Source organism: Peromyscus leucopus, chromosome 2 (genome assembly GCF_004664715.2).
Source record: "Peromyscus leucopus breed LL Stock chromosome 2, UCI_PerLeu_2.1, whole genome shotgun sequence".
In the NCBI taxonomy this organism is placed as follows: domain Eukaryota; kingdom Metazoa; phylum Chordata; class Mammalia; order Rodentia; family Cricetidae; genus Peromyscus; species Peromyscus leucopus.
This window is the reverse complement of record NC_051064.1, coordinates 9807150-9821991: the sequence shown is the minus strand read 5'-3', so window position 1 is coordinate 9821991 and position 14842 is coordinate 9807150. Positions and strand designations below refer to the sequence as shown.

Below are 14842 nucleotides of genomic sequence, written 5' to 3'. Positions count from 1 at the left end.
AATGTGAGTTAAGGGGAAACTAACCATTGATCTATAGTCTCTGATTCAACCCATAAGCCTTGAAAAAATTATATAAATTTTGAGATAACCTTTTCTACATATTATTGAATATCATTACAGTAATTATTCCTATAATAATGTGTGTCTATGCATTCTCCCATTTCAGTTCTCAGAATAATAAATGTTGTTGAAAAAAGACACAAAGGTGGAGTGAGTCCTGTCCTCTACCAGAGGAGAGGGCTCTAATGCTATTTAAGTTACTTAGCGGTGGCACTGTAGACATCAGGTTTCATTCTAAGTTTTGCCATACAATTATATCATATAACTACATGAACTTTGGTCTGAAGATTAACAATACATGTGTGGAAAATGTTTTTTAACCTGTCAAGGATGGCATAAACATGTACAATAGAATTAAAGAGGATAGGGAATTCTCACTGTATATATATTCAGACCTCAACACTAGCAAGAGTATCACTTTGGATCAGGGAATGGTAGTTAAAAATCTTGTGCCTATCAGGCCTTGCTTCAGAATAATTTTAATTAGAATAAATGATTATAGTAGGCATCTTAAAATTGTCAGTTTTTTTCTTAGTATACCCACAGAATCTATTTCTGTCAATTAATTAACCTCACAGACCTTGCAACAATGTAACCAATGTGTCAAGATGAGCTTCATTTCCAGGAGCATATATGGTGTAGTGATGAAAGTGAGGCCATGTGATTTTATCATGGAAAGTCCTCTGAGGATTACAAAGTAGTTCTTACATAACTAGTCAAAAATCTTTTGTTTGCTTTTTATAAATCTATGTAACCCTTATCCAAATTAAATTGGATCTGCTGTTGTTTAATCAGTGACTCTTTAGTGTTTGAACTCCCTGGGAAATATGATCTTTTTCCTCTCCAGGTCATTGCCAGGCTCATCGGAATAATACAGATGTTCATTGCAAACTGAGGTTTATTTTCAGGCAATCTGTTGATATGCCTCATCATTTTATATGTCTGGTAAGTATAAGTTATGCTGTAAGTTGTTAGGATATAAGATATAGGGTACATATTTCTGCTAATTACTATTCCAGTGAACTTTAGTTTTGTTCTCTGAAAGGTAAGTGAAAAATGTAACATTGGATTCCCAAAGTAGTTGTTTTCTTGAATGAGGAAAAGGTGTGAATGTGCCTTTTAACTGCAGAGACCACACAAATTCATGAGCATAAGAGCTCAAAATAATGCTAAAGTGGAACCTTTATTGACTATTTGATTACTATACAGAAAATTTCCTTGTCAAAAATCTCTACTTCTGAATTTTTAAGAACATATTGAAGAGATAATTTTTCATATTGACTTTCACATGGTCTTCTTATTTCTGTTTAAACAAACATAAAATATTAAATTACTCTTTGGTTTCTGTACACATACTGTGCCTGTGATTCCTCTGAGAGTATATTTCAAAGACATCAGGCTATTAGTACAGTTCAAAGCTGGAAAGAAATATCTGTAAGCTGTCTGCATCCATTCATTCTTTAACCTGAAAGATTAAATGCTTAGGAGATATTATCTGGGTTGCAAATATAAACCCCTTAGTTATACTAGTAATTGATTCATGGGACTTAGCAGTTGAACAGAAATTAGGCCAGCCTGGATTTTCATAAGGTGTGGTCAGCATAGACTTTTGTAATTGGCTCAGTGGGAAGTGTCACATAGCAAGAACAGTAAGTAACAGGATCCATGAATAAATCACACATGAAAGCATATTTGTTCACTAAGCTACTGTTTTGCAGCTGAATAATCACTTTTGGTCTAAAAAATATCTTGCTAAAATTGAAGCAAAAAACTAGTTCTGTTTTATGAATAATTATCTAATTTCTTCCTTTTAGAAATGAATAACATTGGTTTAATGTAAATTTTGTAGTGTTTATTTTATCTCCATAATTCTCTTTGTGTGATCATGTGGAAATTTCATATGTATGTGTTTGTGTGCATGAATGCACATGTGTGCACTTTTATATATATCAGTAAAGACTTTTCAGGCAGAAATATTTGTATTCATCTCTCTCTCTCTCTCTCTCTCTCTCTCTCTCTCTCTCTCTCTCTCTCTCTCTCTTTGCTGGTGCCTAGGTCACAGCCTTACATGAAAATATTTGCTGAATATAATCATGAGTGTGTGGAATCCAATAATAAAATCCTCTGCCTACATTTCACATCCTTCCTATATAAAAAAATGGCATTGACTTTGGCATCATGATAACAAAATAGAAGTTCTGAAGATTCAAAATAAATATTCCTGACACAATCTGTAGCAGAGTAGGGAATCTGAAACATTCTTACAGGAAAATTGTTCATATTTATGTTGACAATTCCTTAAAAGAAAATAAATGTGGAGTATTTATATGTTATAGAAAAGTGCTAATTTTGTGTTTTGGCATGTCTTAGAGCCTCTCTGTTGGTTTATGTGTGTCAAAGTGATGGATTCTTTTCTGAGCAAAGAAGTGAATTAGTCTTACACTGTTTTTTGGAAGTGTGGATCAAGACTGCCAAAGCTAGCAGTTAATGCCAAATAAAAAAAATCCCAGTGTTATCTAAATTATAAGATTAATACAGAACGAAAAGTTTTATAATGACTACACATTAGTGAGGTAGTGAGTTCTTCTGAAGTACTGACCATACAACAATCATGAGCACTAGTCCTTGGGACACACTTCGAGAGTATTATTGTTCATTTTATAGGGAAACTGTGGTATAAATAAAGCAAGTGAGAGTAGGAATCCACAGGAAGACTTCAGACTCCACAGGCTCTGCTGTCTCCTAATGCATCTCCAGGATACAGAGGAGCTTACCTGGCATTCAGGGAAAGAATACTTTGAATTTCTTCAAAGAGAGGATAATCTCTAAATTCAAGAATGAAAAATCCGTTCAGTTAGGGAACATATTTTAGCTAAACAATGACTATCAAAGGAAAAGGAATGCAAATGATTGGTATTCCTGACTCAGGGGAAATATTTATGGCACCAAACGGGTTGAAAAGAAATCATCTGATATTAAATTTCTGTCCTGATTTGAAAAGGTGAAATCCTTTTCAGCAGACACATTTTACTTTGGAAGCTGTATGTGATCCAGGAAACAAGTTACAGTTGTTGGGATTTGTCATCAAAGCATTTTTATTAAATTGTGTTTTCTTCACAGTTATTATTAATATGACTGAAAATTGGTTGAGGTGGCAATTAAGCTTTTTGACATGCTGGCTTAATTGTTAGCTAACTTCCAGCTAAATTGTACTTAGCAGACAAGGGAAAAGACTGTTGATACAAAAACACTCTATTATTTATTACAGCCAAGATAGAATTTTGCAATCAATATTTTCCCAATTAGTATGAAATTTATTTTTAAAAGATTCTATTTTAAACATCTATGAGTTTTAGTTCAATGGTTTAAAAAGTGTTGTAGCTAAATATACAATTCATTACAGATGCTATTACTAACAACCATATGAGAAAAATTACATATGAGGAATGTGTTTTGATTAAAATATTCATTGCATAAATGAATTTTTAGAGAGAATTAACCCAAATTTGTCACGTGAAATTTCAAAATTTTAAATCTAAATTATTAAAAAATATTATGCTTACTTAAATATTATAATTTGAAGGAGATATTGTTTCCGTCATTTTGTAAATTTTGTGAACATTTTCCCAAATGTCTCAGGACTAGTCAGGTAGATTCAATCTATATGGTATGTACATATAATTTTGACTCACTTCTGTCTGGAGCTCTCTGTTTCAGCAATGTGAATTGACTTTCCACATGGAAAACAGGACAGAGAGGAAACAACCAAGAAGGGGGGTTTTTTAGGGAGTGAAAATGTCTTAAGTGAATTGTGCCGATGGTTGCATCATTCAGTAAAATTATCAAATCATTAGATTATAGTCTAGAAATGAAGAATATGTAAAATACATCAACGGGGTATTAAAGAGCTATGAGCATGGGGGAAGGGGATCAACACTGGATAGGGCAGTGGTCTTGGAGAAGTAAAAGTTAAGAGGTGCAGTACAACTAACAAAGGAGAGATTAGGAAACTCTAACTATCTGAGTAACAGAAGATAATGCTGAAGTTTGTGAATGGAATTGACAAGATTTACAGCATAGTGATGGGGCACAAACAGGACACAGGAGAAAATGAGATCACAACTGGAGTAACAGTTATCACTAAGACAGGATTCACGTTTCCCTGTGTCTAACTAAGCTTTAGATAGGCTTCTTGCTCACCCCAGGCCCACACTCCCTCCTAGAATCTTCACTTTGAAAGTGTTCAATTATTTTCCTTTCTTTGCCCATTTGAGATATATATCTTTTCCACCCATGAATGTTCTCCATATCTAGTATGCATCCCCCTGAGAGGTCATCATATGGATGGAAAGACCCAGTCTCTCAGTCTATTTGGAGAGAGGAGCGTAACTTTGCTAAAGGTAATTATCAATCATAATTTGCCTAATCACATTGGGAAGGAACTGCCAACACCTCATAGCACAGCTCAGGCAGTTTGTCTAACATTTGAATATCTTCCAGTCTCATCTTTATTCAGAGTTTAATTCTGTGCCCAACTCTGAATGAAATAGTCTTGAAGAGAGTCTCACTAACTGCTTTTGCCTTGTGTTCAGGGCAGGCATGCTTTTCTGTATGTCTGAGGGTAAAGTGGAAGATTCTTGCCAGTATGAACTTCAAAAGTTTCCATCTATTTTGCCTTGATTAAAGTTGGCTTCTTTACAAACCTCCAGTTTTTGCAGTCCCATATTAAGAGGTCCCACTTTGAAGAGTAGTTTCTATCTGCCAACCATTCCTAGCTCTTTGAAGACTTTTGCTCTCCTAGTTGATTTTTTCCCCAATATGTACCTTTATGCTTCTACACACACTCCATCTTAATCCTCCATGAATTTTCTGTTTACATAATCCTTACTGTCTCATAGACTCATTTATTTGTCAAATAATTTCTACTCACTTTGCATCTCCCTAGAAAGTAATATTATAAGCTGAAATAGATCTATTCAATTTTCAGTTTTTAAATTGTTTTAAGTTTATAAATGTTTTGAGCAGCTAAGCAGTAAGTACACCTTAATACTATTTCCCTGAACTTTCTTTAAAAAAAATACTATTTATTTACTCATTTCTGTGTATCTCTGTGCACATGTATGCACACTTTCGTTTGGGCCCTTATGGCAGGCGGAAGAAGGCATCAGATTCCCTGGAAATGAAATTACAGGGGATTGTGAGCCACCACTTGTACAGTGGAAGCTGCTCACTGGTTCTCTGTAAGAACAGCAAGAAGTACTCTTAACCGGTGACTCAGGTCTCCAGCCCACTGGACTATTTTTTTTCCTAATTTCCTTATGATTAAAAATGCCTTATGTTTTAAGCACATTATTTTCAAGTGACTACTTTATGGACTTACACAAATTTATTCCTTCCCCACACAGACATGCAAAGTATCTCAACCATTAGTTATTTTCTCAATGTCTTTGATGTAATTGGCCTGGCTGATTTCTGCATCTGGGTCCCTGGTCTGGATCATGTCCCCAATCTGGCTTGTGCCTCTGCCAAGTTCTTGGCCAGCTTTTCTCTTAGGATCCCCTTTACAGCCATCTCAAGAATCTTTTTGGCCCAAGTCATCTTCAGGTACCAGCTTTGGGAAAGCTATATTTTCCATTTTCCGCATTCTATCCTTGTTTGGAAGTACATTTTCCCAAATAATCTCCGGAGAAAGGCTATAGCAAAATAAGTGTGAAAACACAAGCTAATGCAAGTACCTACCTTGGCTTCCTTTGCAACATACTGAAACTCAACTCAAAGTAAATAGGCATTGCTTAAAAAAAAAAAAAAAAAAAAAAAAAAAAAAAAAAAAAAAAAAAAAAAACCTAAAATGTCTAGCCAATCAGAAACTTCCAGCTATCTCTAAAGGGTATTTTCACTTTAGCGGATCAAATATTTAATGTGGTTTGTTCCTGAGGACCCTTATCTCCTCTTTCTTGGTGGAGGTCTAAGGACTTCTTTTGTGTAAATTGCTGAATGTTCAAATACTTCATTAAAATGTTCATATGTCTAATATAAATGTATATTTTAACATGTGACCTGGAGGTAAATCTGGGACTTTGCGTATCTGGAAATACCTTTTATCCATTCACATACCAGCTTTCAGGGTGGCTGGCGATTGGCCATACTCTCTGGCTTTCTGATTCCTGTTTCTATATATGAAAATCTTTCTCTCTTTCTTTTCTTCTCTTTCCTCCTTGTTCCAGAACTGTCTTTCCCTCCCCTTACTCCAGGATGTCACAATGGTGTGCTTTGATTTGCATCTATTTTCTTTTCCATCTATTTGCCTTTCCTTAGGTACTTGGTAAATCACAAACTGGTCAACTACATTCTTCAGTTTTGCTTTCTTTTTTAAAAAAATCAAAATAATTTTTGAATGGTCTTTCACAGTTTTTGTCCAGAACCCTGTTGTTACCATTTATTCTATAATTGTATGTCCTTTTCATCTTCATGCCCAGCTCTGTTACAGATTTTCCTTTGAGTTCCTTCATCTTGGTCCTTCAATCACCCTGAGTTGTTCATTTGTGCTACTGTATGTTAATTCCTATAAACTCTTATGTGCCCTTTGAACACTGACTTTTATAATTTTGTTCTTATTTCATAAAAAAAAAAACAGTTTTTTGTTGCTGTCATTTTGTTTTCTTTTAAAGTTTTGTTCCACTGTACAATCTGCTTCCTCTGAGTTCTTTGTGTGTATGTGTGTTTGCTTTTAATATTTTCTTCTACCTGGCAATTGATCGTTAGTTTTTCATATTATTAGAGAAGCATTTAGGTACTCACAGCTGCTATGTAAACACAGGTTTCTTTTTTTATTAAGGTAGTCTGCTTGATCACTTCCTTGGGGATGCCATGTCAGCATATGGAGTGTTATTTCTTGGGTTGCTCGTGTTCTTAAGTGACGATTCACCTAGTATCCTATGACGAAGGGAGAGAACCTGGAATCTATAGAGCAAATGTATAATCTTTTTTTCTTCCTCAGGCTTGCTTATTGTCTGTCTACCCTGATGCCTACTGTTGTAGCTTTTTTATAGAAATCTTTAGTCCTCTGTCAAATTATGGCAGGGGCATTTGAGAATGAGGACCTTGGAGTATGTTTTTCTTTTCTCCACAGATTATTACCCACTTAGTACATTTAACTTAGAGCTTTGTGGGAATTCTGATTTTAAAATTGGACTTGGACCTTTAGGAGGTATTAAGTTAGAAACATACATATCTTCAACAATCTGACTTGCAAACTTTTATTCTATGTCTGTTCTTGCAATGGAGCTTTATTTCAAAGCTTTATAATTATTGTCAAGCAGTGTAAGAAGGAAGCCGAGTTAAAACCACTGTCTCTAATTGGAAGCATCATCAGCTGCATTCAGGAATGTTCAGAATGGAATCAGTGGCTACAGTTGAGGCTGGGGAAGAAGACCTGCCAAGAATACTCTTTTCTTTGAGTTCTAATAGTCCATGTTTGACTAAGTATAGATGACCAAAGAGGAGAGATATTAATGCTTCAGGGTACAAAATAAATTGACAAGACAAGCAACTCCATGGCTTCTTGCTATTACTGTAGGCAGAGACTTTAGATGATTCAACCAAATTTTAAATTCGGCTTAGATAAACTCATAGATGAACCATGTTAAGTCCATGTTCAAATGCCTTGGAAAGGTTGGAATATTAGAAATCCTAAATATTGAATAGACTGTTGTGTGCACATAGCTTCAGATGACAGGGGGTGAATGGCTAAATCAGGTGAGAGCCAAATGCATCTTCATTCCTGCAAGGAGAGCCTACTAAAGGGTTGGTACAGAAAAATGTCATCAATGGTCATCAGATAAAATAAATGCATGAACTGGAAGAACAACACTATTAACTGAAAAGATTTTCCAGGTGTAGAGTGAATATTAAGGTTGAAATTTTTCATTTGTTTCTTAAGAAGTCCTATAATTTTATATTAATTTATAATACAACCCTTTCAGCATTAACTTTTTACAATTCTGTGTTGTATGAAAACATACACGTAGAATACATTCCTTCACTATGACTGAAGTTTGTGGTCTTCCTGATAATTCAATTTATCTCTCAGTTTAACATTGTAACTACCCAAACAAGGCTGCTGCTCATGGATTAAATATGCTTTTCAGAGTAAATCTAAGCCAAATAATGTCCACTGCTCTTTGCACTGGTCTGTGACAGAAATTTTGTTTTTTAATGTAGTTTCCTGTGGGGTAATTCGGCCAATTGTGTGATGCACAATATAGCTTTCCTTCTTGTGGTTTACCTTCTTAGTTATATGATATCACAAGGCAATCCAGCCATATAAATTTTGTGTGTGTGTGTGTGTGTGTGTGTGTGTGTGTGTGTAGGACAATTTACATTTGGCTCCTTCTAAAGAATCATCTAGGAGTGAGATCCATTTATAATCTAAACAGCTATGAAGTGCTAATTATTGCTTTCATTAATTTATATGTTTACTTCATCTTTAAAAAGTTGTTTTATTCAGTGGAAAACCAATATATGCATGGTAGAATCACAGTAATCACAGTTTTAAGTGATTGAGTATGCGTTAGAGGGGCATTCTCCATTCCTATAGTCTAACCCGTCTCAAGCCTTGCTACATACCTGGTAATGGTAAATGATACTATAACATGTAAAGTAAGGAAAAAGAAAATATGATCTTGTACTTAGAAAGATTATAATGTCAAATGAAGAGGTGCATGGAGATCTATTTAAAACATTTTATGGTGTAGACAGACCATAATAATATTATTGTGTTTTATAATGATTTTGTTGGAAAGTTTTAGAACTCCCTTTGAAGTCATTGGGGAAACAAATCCTGTGAAGCTCAGCCAGAACTTACCCCATACCTTGCCCAGGGCATACTCTGAATTCTCTTTTCTTCCTACTCATCTGTTTCTTCCCCCTTGACTACATTTATGCTGGAAACAGTCCTTATTAAATGGCTAATACTATGTAAGGAATGAGATATAGAAAGAGCAATAATGAAGAATAAGTGCTAGCTAGCAAATAATTAGCTTTCAACCAATTAAACATTAAAATTAGAGCCCCTGGATTTAATAATGAGGTTTTGATTACCTTTTAATGAATTTTAATGCATTTTACTCCTCTCTCCATAACACAGTGTTAACTCTTTCCATATAATTCTGACATTTTTCCACAGAGAAAATACAGGAAATGAAGAAGAGAATTATATTATCTCCATAAATAGAGATGCTATTCAGAAGACAATTACAAGGACAGTGAAGTTACAAATTAAATACCTCCATTTTCTTCATAGCATGTAAAAGGAACAACAACAAGGACAAGACTTGTCATTTTGAAAGTAACGGTCTCGTGACTGGGAAAAGTTTAAAGACGCGCAAAGGCAGGATGACAGCTTTTATAAAAGGAAAATCAGGGCTTGAATTAGAGTGTTACTTTTATAGATGATCTTGCAGCAAGATCTGTGGCAGGTATTATTCATTGCAGGAAACCGGAAGGTATAATATGCTGGAATAAGGATCACATTTTTCTCTTTGAGGTGATTTATATTTAAATGAGTTCTCTATAATCCTTTAAACTGAAGTGCAAATTGGTTATCAAAGTCTTTTGCTCTAAGGGTTGTTTTACATAATAATGAGTTCTACAGAAGTTCCTCAAAGGGAAATATTGACTTAGGCAACATCACAGGATATTTCAGTTACAGCGACACTTTAGATTATGGGTATAGACAGTGCATCAAAACTTTCTAAAACTCTAAATTTCTTTACTGCGAAGTGTAGGCAATGTAGCTTTTCTCAGTCTAAAAATGTGCTATTAAAAATTTCAGGAAAAGTTGTTCAGTTTAATCTATCATGTCTCTTTCATATTAACATGCTAGGGAGAGTTACTGACTCCTGTTATTTTTTAATGAGATATTTAAAATACAGATTGAATAACCTTATTCTGAAGTGACTATAATTAGAAATGTTCCATAGCTCAGCCAGGAGGTGGGCAACAGTTCTGGTCGAGAGTAAACAGACAGGCAGGTACTTGCTTTAGTTTAGGAATCATGGGTTTTAGCAAAGAGTTCTATATTCCAAGCAGGAGCCTCAGCCACAATGCTAACCCCCAAAATGCTCACAAGATAAGAGTACCCTAGTAGCCTCACTTCAGGGAAGCCAGGAATGCAGCTGTGAGGGAAATCTGAGTCCTGATCTTAAGACCCAGGTACATCACAAACCACTCATGTGGCTGCAGAAATAAATTTATGCCTGTGAACCTTTGTTTGCATTCTGTGAAAGGAGCAGGACTTAATAATAACTTCTCAAACTTATATTACTCATTTATTTGATTTTTAAGAAGTGAAATCCCTAGTAAGTTTAGTTCTGTTTGAATCTCAGGACCACACACACACACACACACACACACACACACACACACACACGTAGCATTATTCACACAATCCTTGGAGCAGGCAGGGCTAAGTTTGAAAGAGGCATACACTGTATATACCTAATGTGTCTCCTCTTAAACTCCATGTCAGCTATACAGTAGCCTGTGAGCTACCTATCACCTTGAAAAACACAAATCAAAATATGGAGGAGCTCTGAGTTCATCCCATTTCTCATTTTATGTGATCTTAAAACATTATACAAGCAAAGGTGTAATAACTATGTTAGACCGTGGGTAGGAACTATGACGATAATCCCGAAAAAGCCCACTGAGTGGTAAAGGATTAATCAAATAATTTGGCCTATGTTTGCCAAGGACCTGCTGTATGCATCACAATTTCTGAATTAGGGTAAAGAAATTTCACAAGGTCACAGGAAAGACAGAATTTGGCCTCTGTAATAATGGTCTTTGAATTTTTTTTTGTATTGTACTGTGGTTGATTTAATGAAATGTGAATAATATATTATCTTGATAACACTATCCATTACTTGCCTTTATTTTCTTACAAATTACCTAATACTGAGATTGAAAGCTTTAATTTGGATGCATATGCTATTGATTGTTCCATCAAAATACTATCCTTTTTAAACCTTAATCTTAGAAGTATTTTTTAATATTTTCCAAAGCAGCCCCATTCTATCAGTGCAATTCCTGGCTTACAAGAGTTGTTTGTGGCTTTGTAACTTAGTGACTCAGCTGCTATCTCTCTGGCCTGCATTTTATGATTGATGTTGTGGGGTTAATTCCAACCTGTCTGTGGCCACAAATTCCTTTCCACTTACCTGCCTCTGCCTTCTGCTGCTTCTCAATCTTCTCCAGGCGCCCTAGCAAGGAGTCAATTTTAGTTTTGATCTGGGTTAATTCTTTCTTGATTGTCTGTAGCTCATCTGATTTCACTGTAGGAGAAAAGTGGAAAGAAAACAAGAAATCAAATGGCCACTTAGAACACACTTTATGACACAGTGCTTCTCAAGACTATCTTATAAGATTCCAGGGAATCATCAGCTTCCTGTTACAGCTAGTCATCCTGAAGCAGTGCACGTCTTTGCTAATTAGAAGTAAGGACTCTTAGTGACATGAGAATCTGATACTCAATCTTCTAACTGAAGGTCACATGAAAGACTAAAAGAATCTGAAAACATTTTCAACAGAATAATGCCACGTCTTGACTTACTTACTCAGGCAAGTAAGAGAATAAACCTTCAACATAAAACTGACTTAGCTTAAGGAATAGTGATACCTTTGTTAATACTACTTTGAATCACCCTGTTGTTATATATGTGTTTTGATTTTGAGACAGGGTCTCAATAAGTAGTTCATGATAGAATACTCTTGCATAGCCCACCACTCATGGTTAGACATCAGTAATATTTTCAAGACAGTTCTTTGAGGATTGATTGAAACAAAAACATGACATTTGGCCTTGAGAGAATACACTATTGCTCAAGTTCTTCCTAAAAGTAAAGCAACAGAGTGTACAAATCTATCCTTAAGCCATGGAGCAGGTGGAAAGAAAGCACACAGACAGTACCCCTGATTATTTTTACATAAATTTAATTTATGGATAATTTATTTATATATTTTGAGATAACATCACTATGTTGCTCAAGCTGTTCTTGAACTCACCATCCTCCTGCCTCAGCCTCCTACTGCATGACATAGAGATATATGACACCATATACCACTTCACCCGTATATGTATAGCAATTTGTTCCAATTCTAGATTTTCAATATTTAATCTGGTTTCTAAAGAGAAAATTGGGGCTATTATGAACAGCAACTTTTCATTTTGCTAAGTAGTATTGCAAAAATCATCTAGTATGTGTGGGAGATACAGCTCAGTGTTTGAGTGCTTGCTTAGCAAGCAAATGACCCCAGGTTTGGTCCCCAGAAATGGAGAAAAAAAGGTTCAAAAGCAGGTATGGAAAATAAAACATATTTTATTACCTCCTTGCCAATGAAATCAACCATTTATTTTCAAGGGGCTTGAGGAAAAAAAATATCATATTTCAATAATATTATTTATATAAGGGGAAAGGTTTAAGAAATACAATCTGCTGGGCATGATACAGCTTGTGTGATCAAGATCTCAAAGATGCTGTACTTGCCTGCATTGAGCCTACATAAGACTGGGCCCGTGAACAATCAGTCATGGATTGGAAAGGACCCTACTCCTGCCTGTTGAGTTATGGGCTACTAGAAGTGGTAGTCATTGTCCTCAATTCTGTACCCATTTGTGAGGTTCATACAATAAATCCATGGTTACATTAATTATTCCACATGGATTAATCCCTGGTTAAATGCCTGCTGAACAAAACCAACCACGATAAATGTGGAAAGAGATGAAGGGAAGGGAGGAGGCTAATGGGATGGGAGGGAAAGAAGAGGATATGAATTTGAGAAAGAGACCTAGGGAGGGAAGGAGGCTAATAGGAGTGGGAGGAAGAGAAGAGAGGATGGGGAACGAGACTGGTCAGAATACACAAAATTGTTTATGAACAATTTAAATAATAGAAGTTATACAAAAGTTAAGGATATATAATGTGATAACTTTTTTTTAGAGAAATTCAATACATTGTCTATTTTACCTATATGGAAACCATAAGTGGTTTTGTCATGGGTCCATAACAGAGATCTTAAAGTCCAACAGACTTGCCAGTCCCTGATCTTCATTAGGTAGGTTTTGGGTTCCAAGACCTCAGTGCAGAGCTGTGCTACCTACCTAGAACACACACGTCTACTTTGACATTTTAATTTAAGTTCATAATCACCCCAGCTTAGATATTATCTAGAAATTCAGAATAAATTAGTGTGAAATTTGACATTTTTAGTCTTCAAAATTTTTTGAAAAACTAATAAAATGAAATCCGTTTAAGCTTATATATTTGTCAATTAAAATATATGAAGAAATATACTATTTGTAATGTAATTAGGTCTCAAAAGATAGAGGTTTTTTTTCTGTCCAAAAAAGAAAACCTTTCTCATCATTAAATCAAATTTTAAAGTATTTTTTTCTTTCTAGTGCAAAATACTTCGTTAGATAAAAACTGCAGGAAAGCAGTCTCCTACAATTCTATGTTAGAATTGCCCAACTAAAAGGAGAATGCATTTAAACAGTGACTCACTCTGGATGTCAATTATTTCAGACATCAAAGTACCACTGTTGAATTGCAGCTAACTTTGAAAAACATCATCTGTCACTATGAGGAATTGATTCTGCTTTGAAGAATGATACTCATTTCCTTTGGTGGAGGCATATCATGTAGTTTTTTACTTAAAGCTATCAGATTTAATAGAAAATATTTTATCTGATAACTGGTTTCAATGATGTAAAATGGAACTGTATCTAGAAACTAATAGAATATTTTTCTCAGGGAATAAGTCAATCCTTAGCTGTAGTCAATTAATTTCAGTCTATTTTTCATATTAAAAAACAAAGTGATAAGTCACCAACATCTCACATCATTAAACCTGCATTAGAATGCACCTAGAAATTGGAGTTTACATGATAGGAAACTTTAAGTGTCTAGGGAGCCAAGGTTTGAGGTTTAGACTTATATTAGTGGGGTTTTTTTTTTTTTTGTAAGACCAGAGAAGGATTGTCTTAATATTCCAGTCTAATTAACATTATTGAAGGTTATAAAGGTGCATGTTCCTTTAAAAGGAGGAAATCTATAAAGTTCTTTTTTTCTTCCATGGCCCAACCATGTAATAATGAAATGAGTCTCTAGCCTTGTACAAGCTGCTGTCTGGCTCCTCCAGACATGAAAGTATGAAGTGCTGAGGCAGGTCCAAGCCCCTCCCCCTGCATCAACACTATGCAAGGTGTCCCACCATAGGCAATTGGCTCCAAAAAGACAGTTCATGCACCAGGGGTAGATCCTATTTCCACTGTCAGGGGCCCCTCAAACAGACTGAGCTACACAACTGTCTCATCCATGCAGAGGGCCCCGTCCAGTCCCATGCAGGTTCCACAGCTGTTGGTCCAAAGTTCATGAGTTCCCACTAGCTTGGTTCAGTTGTATCTGTAAGTTTCCCCATCGTGGTCTTGGTGGCCCTTGCTCATAGAATCACTCTTCCTTCTCTTCTCCTGGACTTCTGGAACTTGGGGAGCAGGAGGGAAAATGTAGGGGCATGTGTTTGGTATGTGAAATGAATAAAAAATTTCTTAATTAAAAAAAAAAAAAGAAAAGAAACTGCTCATGCCTGAATACATTAGAGCCTGTATAAATAGAAACATCCCGAGCTAGTTGGGGCCATCAGTTTGAAAGACCAAAAAAAAAAAAAGAAGGAGTGCTGACAGGGTGATAAGAACAGCCCAGGCTAACAGTGCTGCCTGCCTCTC

The 14842-nt window shown here is 35.5% G+C and overlaps 1 protein-coding gene across 6 annotated transcripts in view; it reads right to left on the bottom strand.

The window, feature by feature from the left end:
* Ralyl (RALY RNA binding protein like) overlaps positions 1-14842 on the bottom strand; it is a 683194-nt gene that overhangs the window by 48893 nt on the left and 619459 nt on the right. For all 6 annotated transcript variants that reach the window (XM_037202361.1, XM_037202359.1, XM_037202358.1 and 3 more), the window contains one exon: positions 11280-11393. In XM_037202361.1, the coding sequence (XP_037058256.1) occupies positions 11280-11393 (114 nt within the window). The remainder of the gene's footprint in view (positions 1-11279; positions 11394-14842) is intronic.